Below are 18,424 nucleotides of genomic sequence, written 5' to 3' on the forward strand. Positions count from 1 at the left end.
GTGATCGCTGCTGCTGCGAAGAAGAAGAAGGAGAAGAAGAAGAAGAAGAAGGAGAGGAGGATGACCGTCCTGTAGCGGATCGCCTCCAGTACCAGACTGTTGAGGACCCCCCTTTTCTCTTTAGGATCATAAGAGACCGACATAAAGGTAACGGCACTAGCGGGCGGGACTCCAGCCTGCTGGGACTGATGAAGCGGATTTGATGGGATGATGGTCGGACGAGGCGGATCAAACGAACAGTACGTTGATACTCGTTTAGGTTATCTATTGGATGTTTTCCTTAAAGCATGATTGTCTCGCTAATTAATTACATTGCGTATTGAATCGTATTTCTTTTTTTTTTTTTTTCTTTTTTTCTCATCACTCATAATAACATGTTGACATGATCTGGTGCCGGTTGCATGGGCGTTATCAGTATCTCCGTTAACGGTCCGCTGAAAGTGAAACTCAACGATGCGACAACTTCACGTGAAGGCAAATAAGCCCATTGGTTGGGTTTATCCGAGAATGGCCGGTGTGGGTGCAGGTTTCTGTTTAAATCTGAATTCTATACTCGGAAGCTTTGTTTCCGCATCATGCGCCCCTGAGCAACTTTCATAGGAATGAATGGGGCCTCCAACTCAATATTTTTATACACGGGACACGGACATCGGTCTCCCCAGTGAAAGTCCTGTGTTTGTTTGACCCATCTATCCCCCCTGAGCACCCCGTGCAGACTTTTCTGCTCTTTATACTACCTGACCTGAATTCCTCCTTTATTCTTGTCATTATTACTAGAGGTTACCATCACCGTCTGTAACGCCCATTCAATCAGACGATAACGACTGGCTGCTAAACTGCATTAGAGCATGAGATGCTGAGCACCAAGGACCAAAAGTATCTTGCATTTCCATCCTCATAAAGACAGTGCTGATTTGTTGATCTTGTTGTCCATACAGCTCTATGTATCTCCTCTGTCAAGACTAGAACACATCCAGACGGCTATACTTTCTAATCCTGAAGATGGGGGGGTCACTCTGGATTTCCAATGGTGCCACTGAAGAGGCGTTCAAAGGAGGGAGCTTCATCACAGTTCTAACTCTGGCGTTGTTGTTGCCAGCCGTGAGAGTCAGTGCACAGTTGATAGGGCCCCCTCTGGACTGCCACAAGACCTGTGTGTGTGCCAGCAACATCATCAGCTGTTCCAAGATGAATCTCACCAACGTCCCCTCCGCTCTTCCTCAATACACGGCCGTTCTCGACCTCAGCTTCAACGCCATCACCAAGGTACGCGCCGAGTGGACCAACATCACACTCGGCAGACTAGACACGTTGCTGCTCAGCCACAACGGCCTCGTCTTCCTCTCCTCGGAGGCATTCGTGAAGGTTAAGCAGCTTCGTTACCTGGACCTTTCCTCCAACGGCCTCCGCCTGCTGGACGAGTTCATCTTCGAACCGCTGGAGCACCTGGAGGTGCTGCTGCTTTACAGCAACCGTATCTCTCAGATAGATCGCTCTGCCTTCTCTGGCCTCACCAGCCTGCAGAGGCTCTACCTGAGCAACAACCAGATCTCACGCTTCCCCTTGGAGCTGGTGAAGGATCGCAACCGGCTGGAAACTCTTAGACTGCTGGATGTGTCCTCCAATAGAATCAAAGCCCTGCCCCTCCATGAGCTTCAGGCTCTGCCTGCCTGGATCATGAATGGCCTGTACTTCCACAGCAACCCTCTGCCCTGCACCTGTGAGGTCCATGAAGTGGTGTCACGCTGGAACCTCAAGGGGCTCAGCTCTGCAATGGACTTCAGGGGCAGCCACACTTGTGTGTTGCCAGGCCAGCAGAAAGAGAAGATTGCCATACTGGATCTGGACAAGGTCCATCTGAACTGCAGTGAGGTCACGATTCTGGACAAAGAAGCCTATCTGGAGCAGTTCCTGGTCCTGGACTGTGACACCAGGGAGAGAGACATGACGAAGAGCTGGATGTTGCCTGGAAACATCCCAGTGTCTGAAGAATACAAGACTGCTGTTATACGTCCTGAGGATGGCAGTCTCCAGATTGGGCCCCTGAAGGCAGAGGACTCAGGGGTCTACAGTTGCTATGCCACCAGTGACTCCCTCAATGAGACGCTGTATATAACTGTAATGGTGTTCAACACCACCAAGAGTGGTGGGCTGGAGAACCTGAAAACGGCCTACACCACCCTCGTAGCATGTCTGATCAGCTTAGTTATGGTTCTGGTCTACCTCTATCTCACACCCTGCCGCTACGCCTGTTGTCCAGGTCAGGGCCTGGAGAAAAGTGAGCTCGGAGACAGCGCCCATTCCTCCACGGTTAGTGTCTCTCAGGCACAACCGGAGACGGGGCGAGAAAGAGTGGAAGGCGTGGGCTTCGCCTACAGACACGTGGCCTTCCTGCCACCCAAGGATCAGCTGGAGCAGAACGGGAGGTTGAACCCAATAGGCGAGGAAGACGAGGAGTGGGAGGGGGAGAACAAGGAGAGAAGGAAGTTTGACACGGAGTCGGTCAGCTCCATGTGCTCCGATACCCCCATGGTGGTGTAGAAGTCAGACCCACAGCCTGCAGGGTACGATGGTCCTGGCTCAACCCACGTGGCTGCTAAACACAGATTTGTTCGCTTTGAATGTTTGCAATTTTCAGAGGTTAAAGCTTTAGTTGGGCTCTCACAGCTGATGGCATGTACTGTTGATTGAGAAGAATATCAGAGCAATGTCGTGATAAAAAGAACTATTCAGAAACACCCCCAAAACATTCTGATATTGCAGAGAAACGTGGTTAAAATGATTTGAGCTAAAATATTTGTATTTATCCCAGTTAGTTATTTCTATTGCTTAGCTTAAAATGTCTTGCAATTAAAGATTATGGTATTTTCAATAGTGTCACATTTTCTCCAAACTACTGGCTGGCCCTGCAAAATTGCTATGCAAGTAAGAGTACAAGAGTTTCAAATATTTGTTTGCATTTTCAATGGAAAAATTAAACGATGGATAAAGGTTGTTGTTTGAAAGAGAAGCCGTTTTTATGCAGAGCTTACGGAGCTCCCCTTATATTTATGCTGTATTTTACGTTCCCGTTTGTTTTTGTCAGCCTTAACAGGACATGATACTGGAGGGATTACTCTTATGCAAATGTGTTTATATTATTTTAGATTTGACTGTGATTTCATGCTCTGTTGATTCATCAATAACGTGTGTCTTCGCAGTAACTGAGCGTTTGTTGAAGTGTTCTTTTCTGTATACGAGTCGATTTAAAGTCATTTCGGATTCAGCAGCATAAATACAGAATTATTAACCCAGACCTTTGTAATACATCGCACATTTACTATAAATCACTTTATTTTTCGATTTTATTATTTCTATTACGTTAGTTTTAACTGTTTCTCCAAGAAAATCAGGATAACAACATGTTTTCAGATAAACAGACGAGATCTAGTGTGGTGACAGTTAATATAACAATGACCACACACTGTAAGCTTGAATACATCAATACAAATACAGCAACAGTATTGATCAAAGAAATGCCTTTTTAATATGGATGAGTTCCAGTAGTTGTTAGACAAAGATTTGAATTCCCTGATTGCAAAATCTCAGCTTGTTCTCACTATTTTTAATGCTAATATGACATTTTTAAAGAGACGTCACTAACATAAGCTGCAGGGTCTGCATAGAAATCAGTCTGCAGTTATCCACAGTCGTCAGTGTAGCTGCTGCTGATTTCAGTCTCAGTTCTTCAGTTTGAACTGTTTTTTTTTTTATTTAGAAAAGATAAATCATGTTCAGAAATCCTGTAATGACAATACTGTTTTAGAGTATTAAACATAAATGTACTTCCCATCACTAATAGCAGCCAGGAAGCATCACCCGAGGGAGATGACTGATAGCGAGTACCATCTACTGAATGCTTTAGTGCCCAACCCTCGACGAATCAGCGAATGCCAGCCAGCCAGCAGTCACATAAACAAGGTCCGAAATAGCAGCTCCAAGTGCAGCGAGCATGCTGGCCACCTAACGCAGATGAAATGTAAATATAGAAGTAGCAGCTTTCAAACACGTCTTCTTCATTACATTGCTGAAATACCTTCTTATTGTTGTTATTTTAGAGGCTCACGTCGTAACTAGGCTAGAGGGCCGTAAAAATGATGTTTTGACATACTTATGGTCACTCTGTTCTGCTCCCGACGAATGATGTTTAAAGGGACACTGCTGCTAATCAAACGTCAACATAGTTATTCATTCTAATGTAATAATAACAGTGAAGCAATTTAAAATCACAACACACCAATCCCAGCTATTATTCTTATCCTGTCATTCCTGATGGTGCTTTTCTTCGACACCTTCATTTTCTCTGTGTGAACTACAGCACCGGAAATAGTCATGTCAGCGTGGTCTCATGGTATTATAATGTAGCGACGTCATGAAACGCTTCTTGACTTATATCTCACAAAAGGGGAAAATATCTGCCATGAAAGTCACTTATAACCAAAGACTGAGTTACATGCTGAGAATTAATAACCTACATGTTCAGTGTTTACAGTCAGCACCATTATATTGTCATAGTGTGTTTCTGTGTTTCTTTGTTAAGCCACAAACATACAGTATATTTTTAATATATGCAATCCTGTATAAGGGCTTATTGTATTCTATTATTTGCTGTATTATATCTGGTATGTTATTGTATTGTCCCTGTATTTCATAAACAACAAACATATGGGAACAAAGAGTGAATGATGTCGTTATATTCCTGTAAGTTGAACATGTTGGATCTGCAGTCACAGAACCTTAAAAGATCAAGTTAACGGAATGGTTTGACATTTTATGAAATATGTCACTTTAGAGAGGCAGCTGAGAAGATTCATACCACTCTCATAATCGATCGTTTTTTGTTTGCATGAAAGTGACTGAGCATACATGTATTTCCATAAATGTTCCCGACTATTGCTCCAGATGTGACAGAACAACATCTCTCGTTGAGATCAGGCCTCTGTCGGACAAGTTAGTCGGTTGCTGCGTCACACTAACGACGCAGGCTTGTTGACTTGAGGGTGAAACGGGAGACCACACAGCTCACTGGAGTGTGTTTTATTGCACCTGCTGCTCAGACTTTCTTCTGGCACAATCGCCACTGCTGCATTTTCAGCCTTTTTTTTTTGGCTTGTTGAGCGGAGGAAGCACTCTGGTATCAATTCACTCTTCTCTGCCAGGACAGCACCGCAGTTGGGTCGGTTTTATACCGGCCTCCTGATGTTTGACATTACATTTTAGGCCTCCAATTCCATTTTTTTTAAGTCATCCTTTTGTTTTGTGGCTGTAGCAAGAAGCATAATCATCGTGTGGAACATGCTGCATCACATTTCTTCCGTGCAGAATCATTATTCGGGTGATGCAGTGTGAAACCTCACCTGCTGCCCCTCTGCAGGATGAATGATTGAAGAGGTCTGCAGGAATGCTCCACCTCTGGGGTTTCAGAAGCTGCTGTGTCATGTTACCACGGTTGCCTACAATACATGCAACACCAGCCAGGTGTGTGTAATTACATGGAAACATTGCAGCAATGCAGCATTCAATTCGGCATTTAAAAGTATTCAATAGTGTTCATAGGAGGGATGAGAGGTGTGTCGATGCACACGTTGAAATGGAAAAGAGCTGAATGAAACCCATACATCACTATAATTAGAACAAATGCAGCAGCCTAAAGAAAATCTCGGATCACTGACACAGATGGCATGAATGTAAGCCGGCACCTGTTGACAATGAATGACTGGCGGTCAGTTCTGTGTTTTAGGGACTGAATTCCAAGTAAGATGACTCATCCTCTCCTCAGGCCCCTCCCAGGAGAATCACATGAATGATGAAGAACGCTCATGGCCGCTCACTGAGTCCTCTGCCATCTAGTGGCCACCAAAACACACATCCATAATAGAGTAAAACATTTGCAGAATATTCTAGGATAACTGCACAGGCATTAGGAACCCCTGACTTCCTCCTTCCCAACAGAGAGATGCTGATTTCAAGGTCCGAACGGTAAGATTTTATTACTTTCATTTACAGATATGAATGCTTTGACAGGATTATAAAAAGGAAGTCAATTGCTTTCTGGATATCTCCACCTCTCAGACTCGAGCCTCTGACAAATGGCTCGTACCATTTTAAACTCTTCGCGTGTATTCACACGGCCTGAGCAAAGCCCACCCTGTTGTTGCTGACGTCGAAGGCAGTGTAGAACTGCCGCATGAAGACCTCACCCAGGATCCAGGTCCCAGATGCAAACCCTGTTCTGCACCCAGATGCCGACTGAGGAGAGAGGACAGAGAGCATGAGTGACGGGAGCAGCTCAGGTTATAGAAACACTGGAACATGGAGATAAATCAGCTCAGGCTTCTTTTTGAACTGTGCTTCCTTTTGACTAAAATCTGGCATCACCTTCTAATAATGCATACAGTATACAATGTTGTAACTTCTTGAAGGATTGTACGGCTGTTAAACTGTAATACGTACAGAGAAATAATACACCTCTGAGTATAAAGCAATACAAAACGGAACAGTAACTCTTGTGGTGGTGTGAATTATTGCAGAACTGTTGCATTAGTAAACTGGCAATGTATATGGAACAAGGTCGCCTGAATATATGTATGTTTGTGAACCACAGGTTTAAGTTTGTGATTCTGATTTTCATTTCTATAACCATGAATCATTCAAAACAGGCCGTGAAAAATCCCTTTCAGTTCAACAGGCTTCATCTTTTAACTCACTCTGTAATTCATCGATGAGACCCTTCCTTCAACCACTTACTTCTGGAAAACAAGCTGCAGAACATCTAGACCATAATCGTTCATGCCAATAATAAAGGCTTATGGATTAATCACCTTAAATACTCATCAATGCTGGAGTTTTTATTATGAACTACTATAAAAAGCCAGATTGATTCAGATGGCCTGCAGCTCTTTTTCAGAAGATAATGGAGTTTTCCATTGTAGAAGTTGTTGTGATTTATTCAAAAACACAAAGCAAGTTATAAACTGGAGAAGGATCTACATTTCCTAAAAATCATTTCTCCAACCCCAGCCCAAAAGTTGTCAATATTCATTATAATGAATACTTTAATTATTAAATTACTCCCAACAAAATTATTCATGGTTTAATGAATGAATATCAACATTAATAAAGTCATTAGTTAAACTATTAACTTTTAAGTATACCTGTGAAAGTGGGACAATATATAACAAACCTTTATGATGTAGGCTGATGGAGGAAGAGCAAAGTTGTAGCCGTTTATGTTGAAGATAATATCTGGCAGGAGATCTGAGTTACTGCAGGACACAGAAGCCTGACAGACAGGTCAAAAAAGAAAAGTTGTCTTTTGTTCAATTTTACCAGAGCAGCCAACGTATATCATTGAAAGAAAAGAAAAACATTGAAAACACTCACATCACCATTCTGGTCTGTAAAGGCTCCCAGCCAACCATTGATGTTGTCGATATCTTTGCTCGGGCCGATGATGAGAGAAGTACCGGAGTCCACTGTTGCTTCACAACGCCCGGAGCATGCGACGGTGTTCCCATTGATGGTGATGCTGCAATAAAAGGAAGCACCGACCCAGATGCATCCGTTATGCACATCAGAGGAAAGAGGAAGACCTCCGAATAATGTGCTGCAGTTGGCTGTGTTGCAAAACACTACATGGATATTTAAAACTGAAAAGTGTACTACCTTTGCATCTGGATGTTCCAAAAGTTAGTGGCTTTATACAGGGGGATCCAGTTGATGCTTCCAGTGTAATATGAGGAATCCATTCCTCCCAGAATCAGCATGCTGCCCTCTACAGAGCTGGAGGCACAGGGTTGTACTTAAGACAATGAGCGGTCATATGAGGCAGTTATTATTTATTTTTCAGTCGGTGACTCAAACAAGACCTCACCTGCTCAGGTACATGGAGAACATGTTCTGGGAGATTTTGCCCTGGTTCCATAGGTTGTTAAATATAGGTGTGCCTCCCTGAAGTGACAAGCCAGGGAAGGCCAGACCCAGAATCCCATCCCAGGGCACGGTGGCCAGGTGAGCTGCCTCCGTTTCAGTGAGGCCAAAGAGCTGGTGCTCCACGTAGAGGTCACTGATCTGACTCGAGAAGCGTGAATTGTAAAATGTTGTAAACAGAACTCAATGGCCTGGTACATATACATGGTGTCTGTCAGCAGGAAGAAGTACTCAGACACTTAACTTAAGTAGGTATTAATATATTCACGTAAAAGGGAAGGGAACAATGCAAAGTGAGGAATTGCACTTAATGTCCATTTATGTCCCCTTCTGTACTGTCAACCAGAAAGGCTGGACACCTGGTTTAATCTTGCACAGTCTTTATTCATCTGAAAGTAATTGTAGCTCTCTTAAATGAATGTAGTGGAGTAAAAAAGTACAATATTTGGGTGAAAGTACTTAGTTCCCACCACTGATGACTGTAATACGACTGTTTGATTCTCACCTTTATGAGATCATAGCCGGTACTCCCTGCTACGTATCCAGTGTAATACGAAACATGGAAAGTCTTAGAGCCAGCCTGGAAAGTGGAGGATGCTGAGCTGCAGAATTTTGCATGTTTGTCTAGTGACAGACGGAGAGATAAAGGTGACAGGGGAGTACATTCCATTACTTTTTCTCTTCGTACACAAAGACTCCTCTCTTACAAAGACACAAGAATTGGCACATGTTCAGGAATTCAGGAATGTAGTAACAACTAGGGCTCTAACTCACAATTCTCATTATTGGTGAAGCATTTTGTCTAAAATCTGTCCCAAAAAATGATAATAAAAAGACACAACATAAAATCCTCTGTTACACAAACAACCATCACTATGTCAAATTCCACTCCATCATCACACTCACCACAAGCAGTGCTGGTGCAGCTTACAGAGGGAACCCACAGGTCAGAGGAGCCGGTGTCAAAGAGGACTTTAAAAATCTGAGGTGGCGTCCCGATACCAATCTCTCCGTAGTATGTCGTCTTTGCCCCAAAATGAGATTGTTTAATCAGTTTGTGTATTTCGTGATTGCACGTCGCAGAGTAAACGGTGTTTTACGTGCTACTTACTTCGGGGTCAAAGGTCATGGGCACCACACTCTCCTCAGTCCGAGGGAGAAACTTGGCTGCAGGGTTGTATGGAAACCTACTCCTGTACTCTTCAAACAGGCCTCCCTCCTCCAGCTGCTGCCTGGCCGACTTGCCTCTAATGAGGGGAATTCTGAACAGGCCGTTTAACGGTTATCTGGACGCACACTCACAAATATTGTTTTGAGAACATGTCAGACCTCATAACTTATCCGAAAAAGGATAGCCCACGAGTGCTTTAGTGAAGTAGAAGAGGAAAATGTGTTCTGAGCTGGAAAAGGTCAAGAGCTCGTCTCAGGGAGGCTGATCGTATAGTGCGGAATTTATAGAATGCTTTTATCCAACGCCCTTCACAATTTTATTCAAATCTATTCGGTGCTTGACGCTCAATATTCATCTTAAAAATGACTGTTTGTACACTGTGTTCAATAATTTGAATACTGCAAAAGGAATACTGCTTCAGGGTGTATTTAAATTGTGACACATTTGTGTGAATGGTGATTTCTTATTCTTATTAAAATAAATCTGAAACTCTTCAACCCCTTATGAAAGTCGTGTTTGGCCCCAAATTGTCTTCAGAGGTGGAAAAAACTCCTTGAATAATATTAGGATCAAACTGATGGCACTCTAGAAAATTAAAAAATGTAATAATTGCAGTGTAATTTTGCTTCTAGGTTATCTTTAATGCCTGGTGACGCCCACCAGGATTTCATAATTTTAAATAAAAATTGAAATAGTAAAAGGTCAATCTCAGTGGGCATCTTCACTCTATTCTCATTTAAACTCAAACCTTTTTGACACTGTGGGAAGCAGCTTCAGCAACCTCACTCAGATAAATATCATATTTTCATTTCATCACCAGTGAATTTGTGTTGTATGTTTCTTACCTGAGAATTCCCTGTGAGCCAGCCAAGAAAGCCAGTAGAACAAATGCAGACTTCATCATTTCTAAAATGACCCAATAAAGTGCAGCTGTGCTTTTATGTAGAGGTCAAAACTAGCCTCAACTCCTCCCTTTCACAGTGACACTTAAAACCGCTGAACCGATAACAAACCACTTTACAGTGCCGACTGAGGGAATTCAGATAAAGGAAACAATGGGATCAGAGCATGTTTTCCCAATGCACTTTTAATCTAATGTCAATCACTTAAGTGTTAGAAACATAATGTAAGTTTACTCAGTTCTTTATTCAAAGTAAACATGGACAAGAAATAAAACAAACATTAATGTATTAACAGTTTGTCTAAAATAAATTGTTAAATAATGATTTTCACATTCTTCCATTGCCATTAATAATTTATCAAAATTAACTGAAAAGTAAGTAAAGTATTTCACAACAACAGGTGATAAATGACCGCAATAAGTAGATGCACACCATCAAAAGTATAGCTGACATAGATACTGTTAAGAGTTATAGATGAAAAATGTATTTTTTATATCTACAGACCGGTTTTACAGCAATATGTATAAACCTCACTGATAAAAACAGCTTTATTCAATTACTGGATTTCGTTGTCTGGTGTTAAGTGTATCAGATAAAAGACAGAGCCGATTCAATTTTAAATGGGTAAAGAGAAGTTCAATTCTGTGTTTTATAAGTGTTGAAGGACCGGCGAGGTTTGACCTTTCTCAGACGGCTTTCTAAATTAGTTTTCGTTAACTTTTGCAGAAAGAAATGCAAATATTATAGTACATAGCAACTTTAAAGGTCCCTCCGCTCTGTAAAATAGTACGCTGTCACAATGACGGGTGTTTCAAGTATTAATGGCTTTTAGAAGATAAAGAGTAAGATGCCTGAGACCAAATGTTATTGACATTCGTGTGAAAGAAGTTGAATGTCTAGAATTAAAATTCCTCAACCATAAATCAACTGGATAAGCTTATCACAGTACACATAGTAAAAATAAACTAAACACTGATACTGTATCATTGCCCCCTGTAGACACGTCTTCTGTTCATGTGCTCTTTGTTTAATAACGCTCCATCCAACTCTGCCCTCTAGAGCAGGTTCCCAAACGTTTCAGCCCCCAGAATAACAGTGCCAGAGACTGGCGACCCCAATATCCCCGGAGGTGACGATACATAAGAACACATGCACTAACAGGCGTATGATAACACAAAAGAACAGAACAGCCTGACAACCATGATATTTTACATAAACATACGAAGAACATCTCAGTCAAAGTAATGAAAATCATCTTACGACCCCCCGACCCCGGGTCCCGACCCCCACTTTGGGAACCCCTGCTCTAAAGGACTGAGAGTCTAAAAATCAGAACAGATCAAATGAAACAAATACATTTAAAAAAGACACATCAGAATGTGTTTCAATAATAGCTACTTTTATTCAAGTACAAATCAAAGGCAATTTACATAATAAATACAAAACACTGACAGGTATATATATATATATATGAGAAGTGCAGATCTGAAAACAAATAGAAATTCTACTCACCGAGGCATCGTTTCTCTTGTCTGATGAATCCCTTGAATGTGACGTCAGAGTTCACTGAAGCCGTTTAAAGTCCATTCAGTCAAACTGCAGTTAATGTGAGTCCTTTCAAAGAGGACAGTCGTCTTCCTTTCTGGTCTCCATACTGAGGCAACAACCTGAAACACTTAACATTTCAGTTATGACCAGGTCATATAATAAAAAATAAATTGAAAAAAATCCTCTTTCTGAAAGGCACTTTATATGGGATCAAGAGTTTTTTCAAATTCTTAAAAAGGGGTGCATCATTTTGACTCTACAAACCATTCATTCATTCATCAGTTTAACTGTCGCTGACAGCTCTGTCAGTCACAGTACTTTTTAAAAAGCACAGTAAACAAGAAGGTCCTTGTATTTATTATGAGTATATATAAGGTCTGTTGATAAAAGCTTGTAGAGCTAATAGGTATTAACTAAAGATAAACCAACCATCTCCTATAATTCAGTCAACACGTCATCTTTTAACTGACCTTTATTGCCCCGTTACCTCTCCACGTTCTAGTATAGATAGATAGATAGATAGATAGATAGATAGATAGATAGATAGATAGATAGATAGATAGATAGATAGATAGATAGATAGATAGATAGATAGATAGATAGATAGATAGATAGATAGGGTTAAACAGTAGTGTTATCTATATAGTAAAGACACCCTCACTATTTATGTCTGCCTCCTGACATTTCTAATCAAACTCATCCTCTAAAAGGATTTTATTTAGTTCACACAACTGCTGACAGCACAGTGTATGAATTATACTACTTTCATTGTCCATGAGCACATCTACAATGACTGTTTGTTCCCATCGTGTCTTCATAGGTCATCAAATCTTTTCTGTCCAGAAAGCTTTTACATTATATCTTTCTTCAATCTCAAAACTTGAAAGAGCTTACTTTAACAGTAATCAATTAAAAAGAGAGCTACATGGCCATATCTGCCTGCTTACCAATACAGTTATATAGTCATATAAAGACTTTTGTATACTTAAAATGACAGTATTTTGCAGTAACTCAGTCAATGTGGCCTCTTGAGTACAATTTTGTTTACGGACATTCAGCTATGACCAGAAATGGAAGGTCACTCCTTTAATCTATCAGACAGATATACAGTAGCTGATTTATTTGCTGACTATACAAAACATATAACTTAATGAAAATATATTGTTGCTCTGATTCCTTAAGGACTAAAGTCATCGAGGCATCGTTTTTTTCTTTTCACCCTCTAACCAGCTTTTAAATGGGGCCTATAGTGTGTTTGTATTAGTGTTGCACATTTTAATACGTACCCAAGTGAGTGGTTGGGGTCATCTTGATACTTTACCTGTGGAACAGAAGCAGATACAGCCAGGGTGAGACTCAAACCTTTCACAGATCCAGGACGCGTTGAATCCCCGTCGGCGTGGCACCTTGTGGACACTGGAAGCTGCAGGAAAGCTGCTCCGGTCCGTCTCGTCCGAAGATGAAGCAGCGATGAGCAGGACCAGCTCTGTCTCGGTGATATACATCCTGACTCAATGATAGCAGGAGACTCTTCACTGGGCTTTCATATGCAGTTATGTGTCTAAATCAGATCAACATATCAACTAAAGATTAGGATTCCCTGCACAGGACTTTCTTTTCAGGCCAGCTTTTCTCTTCTCTTGCGTTTCCTTTCCATCTCGAGGCAAATAAAGCAGATGGCGTGTCTTCTCCGAGACACAATTCGAAGTGTGGCACCTAGCGCAGAGATCTTCTTCAAAACTCCAACGTAAGAACAATAAGCCACTACACAAAACTCTGTCTCCTTTCTCGAGCTGCAGCAGTTGCTGAAACAATACTTTTTGCAGCCGGCGCCAGATGAGGAAGAAGACCTGTGGCCTTCGAGCGCTGCCGTGCTTCCGCTGAGGCACCGGTGGTTTTTGGCAGAGCTTGGCGAGTGACAAAACAGATGGTTCTCAGCCACACCTCTGTCCAAACAGACCAGAGGCAACCGAGGAACAAGTCACATATTTGAAGAGACGCGGTGACTCTAGATTTGCGTTTGCAGGCGGACCGAGGTGAAAAAGTATTCTAGTATGGCCAAATTTCAATTTGAATGAAGCTCTTCGCAAAGAAGTCATTCAACACATGATGACCAACAAAATGAAAACGGAACCGAGAGGCTGACCTCCCATTGATTCTGACACTTCCTCTCCTTTCTGCTGGGAAGGCTCCTGCTGTCAAAGTGATAACGCCTTTAGCAGTTTGATAGACAATTCCAAGAACAGAAAAGGTCACAAAAGTTGTCTTCCGAGGCACTCGTGTTTCCCACGAAAGAGTAAATTTATTGAGACAAAATCTATCAAGTGCATGTTGCACTTTGACAGTTAGGTATACTTCTTAGGCCCATGAGCACTGATGTTCTCCATTTCTCTCTCCAGATATCCTGAGTATACAGCACAAACCATTTGTCTTTTCTTTTTTTCTTCTTCCATTTGAAACAGTACTCAAATCAAAGCATGAAAAACAATCATTAACAGTCCGTTCAGAGGAAGGCTTGTAAGGCCACTGGAGATCGGCCTTCGCTCCTCTCACTTATTCATAAGTCCACTGATAGTATAGTAATATATTCTACTTCCAGACTCCTGATCAGTCTTAGACACAACATGGCGTGGCCTACATAGAACTCTTCATTTATACATTTTTAGCAGTACATGCTTTGCTGTGGTAGCAATTGTTATTCGTGGATTATAACATAAGAAAAGGGAAGAATTTAATCAACCAAATTAATTACTGTTCAACCCAAATTGAATATGATGCCAGTAAAAGTACAATATAAAAAGGGGTGGACACAAATGGAACCCTGTATAATATACTCAGACCTACAATATATCAGCTCTGCACAGGTTGTAACACTTGTTTTGTTGAGACACTCCAAACTATTTAGTGCTGAAACTATTAAAATAATTAATCTGCAACAATTATAATAATTAGGTAATCAATCAGTTATATATTATTATATCTTTGGGTCTGGACTGTTGATAGGTTGATACAAGACTATTTGAGACGCAAAATGCAAAAATCAAATTATCAAGAAAACAATAATGAAAAGAATCATTAGAACCATCCCTTAATATTAGCGTGTGACACAATGCAGTTCAATGCCGCACCTTGGAGTCTGAAATTAACACAGAGCATAAAAACTGCTCTCACAACTACAACAAAGACTCAACATAATCAGCTTCATACAGGCAGTAGTATTTAAAAGGTTAGGTATTGAACTGCATTAAAATGTGTAGGTGATTGCTGCTTGTGTCCACCCCTCCATACACCAACCAATGCTGAATGAAACCTTGTGATGTCACATAGACCTCCAGATGTGGCTCAGAAGGAGCATTGATATCAATGTCATCTATTATATCATAACCCTTAATGACCATCTGCGCTTTACCAGTATTTTCAACAATTTTCTTTAGATTTAAGCAGACCTGGTCTAAACTGACAAAATTAGAAAAGATGTTATATAATGAATTTGAATCAAAAATGTTGGTCAACAAAAATATTATACAGATGCATATCTGGACTAAGCCTATGAATGAGCAATGGGTAAAGCTTTAGACCAAATAGATATATATCCTGAAGTGTATACAGGAGTTTGATTTAATTATTTTAAAGGCTCCACAGTACACACTATAGCACTACAAACATGTTGACACTGGCTGGTTAAATCCATGCCGAGTACAGATAAAATAAAAGCAAAATACTCTGTTCTGGATCATAAATTCCTTCTTTGTTATAGGCAGGCATTGGATGAAATGTTATAAAGGAACTGGGTTTTTTGTTAAGGAGATAAGGCAACATATACTATTGTTTCACAGAACTGTATCTCACTCTGAATTACTTTAAGCAGAGTACCCTTCAAGTAATGCACATTTACCTGACAACTAAATAGCAGAAAGCAGCATGTCAAATGTATTAATAATGAAATTCAGCAATTTATCAAAACTTATTCAATTCAATGTGCCTTTCATTTCTATAACCTTCAACAGGATGAGACACAAGCTACCATGCAAGTAAATGAACTTAAAATCAGGCCCCCATCATTTCCTGTTATTCTGCTTTTTTATCATTACATCTCCCTGTTCTTTCAAATCATAGTTTAACAGTTCATGGGTGTGAGACATTTGATTTTTTTTTTTTTTTTTTTTATGACGCTCCTCTGATAATGACCATCACCAGGTAGTCGTCCTCTGATTTGGCAAAGGCTTTGGCAGTAGCATCCACGAACTGCTGTGAGAACTCACATGGGGGGAAAGCATGAAGGACTCCTCCGTGGTCCTTGTCACGGCTGCCTCCTACAGGGAGGCTGATGATGCCGGCCGCCTCCTTCTGTTTCAGGTAGGACACCAGATTCTTCAGCGGTCTGTCAGCTGAGCTGCTGGCATCCTGGACCCCTCCATCTTCAGATTTCCCAGGCATGGCCAGGAGGATGGCGTATCCGCAGGAGCCAGCGGCCTTGATGCGACGAGAAACTTCATCTAGCTTGGGCTGGTCCAGACGCAGGCGCTGACTGATCTTCAGCTGGGACGCTTGGCCCCCTGAGGAGCCCTCCAACAGCAGACTGGTAGCCACCGCCAGGTCCCCCTCCAGCAGGTGTAGAGATGTAGGAAAGCTGCTATTCTTCAGAAGGAGGTCACCCTGCCAGATCTGACTTAGCTTCTGTCCTCCAGCTGCCGGCTTAGACTGTTGGTCAGACTTTGAGCAATAGGAGGAGGAAGGATGTTCTAAGCGATTCTCCTTCCGAGCTGGGCTTTTAGTTGATTCACTGACTCTGTTTTTGTGGTCCTTCTCAGAGCAGGACCCTGGCACACCTGGGCTAAGTGTTTTTCTTCTCCTTTCTCCAAAGCCAGTGTTCTGGCGGTCTCTGACAGGAGAGGTTCTGCCAGCACGAGACAGGCGTTCAGGGTCACTGTAGCGTCCCCCATCTCCAGGGCTGCGTTCTAATGAGTTGCCACGACGACGTAGAACAAAGTCACCGTTGTCAGGTGAAGGATCCAGCCTGCTGCCGTCATCCAAATGTCTCCGTTTGCGATTGAGTTCTCTGCCTTGTAAGTCGCGGTCTATCGGCCAGGTCTCAAGGGAACGCCTGTCAAGACGATCCATAGGCTCAAAGGCTGCTCCTCGCATCCTGTCATGGACCCCCATGCCAGACCAATCAGCACTGGAGTAGGGGCCCCGGTCTCTGAAGCGGGCAGGAAGTGGAGGAGACCTCTCCCTCACTCGCGGCGGTTCTGTTAGGCGGTGGGCAAAGGGCTCAGGAATAAAGTCATAGTGCGGCAGTGGGAGGGGAAGCTGCAAATACTGCTGCTGCTGGTAGCGGTGCTCCGTCTCTGCAAAATCCACTCGCAGTCTCCGGTCAGGCCCACCGAGAGGGAAACCTCTCATGTGAGTACATGCAGCCTGAGCAGCATCCAAGCTTTCATACTGGATGTAAGCCCACACTTCACCTTTCCTATAGTCTATAGTCCTGATGGTGCCGAAGCGGTCAAACTCCTTGGCCAGTGCAGCAAGGGGAACCCAAGGTCCAAGGCCCCCCACCCACAGCCTGGTCGTGGGTGTGGGTTTACCATAGCCAATTTTTATTGGGTTGTGGCCCACAACCTTCCCCGACATCGCTACTTTGGCACGATGAGCCATGTCAAGATTCTCAAACTTGATGAATCCGTAAGTGTTGCTCTGGCCTCGCACTGCCCGCTTTATGTCCACCTCCGTTATCATCCCAAACCTCTCAAACGCCCTCCTCAGGTCGTTCTCCGTCACAGTGACGTCCAGATTTCCCAGAAACAAAGTCCTGTTTGCCCTATGGTCATCCTCAGGGGTCATCAGCTCCTCCTCTCGGAAAACAGCACATTCGGGTATGAACGGGGGTCTATTCCTGGCATCATACACTGAAAAGTCTCTGTCTCTTTCCAGTTCTCTGACGTGAGGTGGTGGAGGAGGGGGAGGTGGTGGAGGAGGGGGGAGACGTCCCAGAGCCAGCTGCTGTAACCGGTAGTCTCTGTATCCCATGCCAGTAGGAGACAGCTGCCTCTGAGAGTGGAGGTGCCTCTGTCCCGGGGAGAAACTCTCTTTTGAAACAGGGGAGCGGCTCCTGAGTCTATTCATGTACACTGTCTCGATTTTCAGAGGCCGGTCGTAGAGCACCAGCTTGCCGCGTGCGTGTTTAGCCGAGCGGGCGTCGTCCGGCCTCCTGAAGTTCACATACGCCACCCGGTTGTCTTTTTCTCGACTAATTTTGACACTCACGTCGCCAAACTTCTTGAACTCGTGAAACAGTCCGTCCTCTATGTCCTCGTCGTTCAGCTGGTTGCCCAGTTCACTTATTTTGAGAGTCTTGTACTCGTTCTCTGGGTTTGACGGAGGCCGCGGGTCGCTGCGTGACCCGGACCTGGATGTTTCCACGTCGATGTCAGCGCCACCGTACGGCTTGTTCCCCGAAACAGCTCCGTAGTCGTAGCCGCTGCCAGTCCGAACGGAGGAGTTGTGTCCGTCTGAATCCCTTGCGTCCCGTTTCTCGCTGTGTAAAGTTCTCCTGGACGACGCGCCGCTGTGAACAGAGCCGTTGCTTCCGACCGTCGACAAGGCTCCGGGCTTCTTGCTGCCCGGGTGGCTTCCTCCTCGGTCTCTGCCATCATCTGGCGCCCGAGATCGCTTCTTCACCGGCGACCGCTCATTCCCCTTCATTTCTAAAAGCCGATACCTTCAGCCTACACACGCGGATCTTTTTTTAATGTACTCCCTGTCGCTGAAACTCACTTAATTTACGCGGTTTCCACTGCACTGTCAGGCGACAGACTTAACCGCCATGTTGGACTAC

At 43.1% G+C, this 18,424-nt stretch overlaps 1 protein-coding gene and 2 pseudogenes across 5 annotated transcripts; 1 reads left to right on the forward strand and 2 right to left on the reverse strand.

Annotated features, from left to right (window-relative positions):
* LOC311026086 (amphoterin-induced protein 1 pseudogene) lies at window positions 1-2,994 on the forward strand (annotated as a pseudogene). 2 transcript variants are annotated; one of them, XR_014599419.1, is made up of 2 exons: window positions 1-239; window positions 939-2,994. The product of XR_014599419.1 is annotated as an amphoterin-induced protein 1 pseudogene (transcript). The 2 variants fall into 2 exon arrangements; XR_014599420.1 differs by having other exon boundaries at window positions 7-147.
* A 2,978-nt stretch (window positions 2,995-5,972) lies between these two features.
* LOC311021366 (pepsin A-like) lies at window positions 5,973-11,932 on the reverse strand. Of its 2 annotated transcripts, none has more exons than XM_084021876.1 (9): window positions 11,554-11,932; window positions 9,080-9,230; window positions 8,875-8,992; window positions 8,474-8,592; window positions 7,913-8,109; window positions 7,705-7,821; window positions 7,423-7,567; window positions 7,223-7,321; window positions 5,973-6,288 (listed from the first exon to the last, which is right to left on the reverse strand). In XM_084021876.1, exons 1-9 carry the CDS (start codon window positions 11,559-11,561, stop codon window positions 6,163-6,165), a joined length of 1,080 nt encoding a protein of 359 aa, XP_083878002.1. In that variant the 5' UTR covers window positions 11,562-11,932; the 3' UTR covers window positions 5,973-6,162. The 2 variants fall into 2 exon arrangements, with proteins under 2 accessions (XP_083878002.1, XP_083878001.1); XM_084021875.1 differs by lacking the exon at window positions 11,554-11,932 and adding an exon at window positions 9,985-10,649.
* Window positions 11,933-13,737: 1,805 nt separating this feature from the next.
* Window positions 13,738-18,424, reverse strand: LOC311021362 (RNA-binding protein 15 pseudogene; annotated as a pseudogene). The gene has a single exon. The product of its transcript is annotated as an RNA-binding protein 15 pseudogene (transcript).

The sequence above is a fragment of the Eutrigla gurnardus genome (assembly GCF_963514095.1).
Source record: "Eutrigla gurnardus genome assembly, chromosome: 2".
Lineage (NCBI taxonomy): Eukaryota > Metazoa > Chordata > Actinopteri > Perciformes > Triglidae > Eutrigla > Eutrigla gurnardus.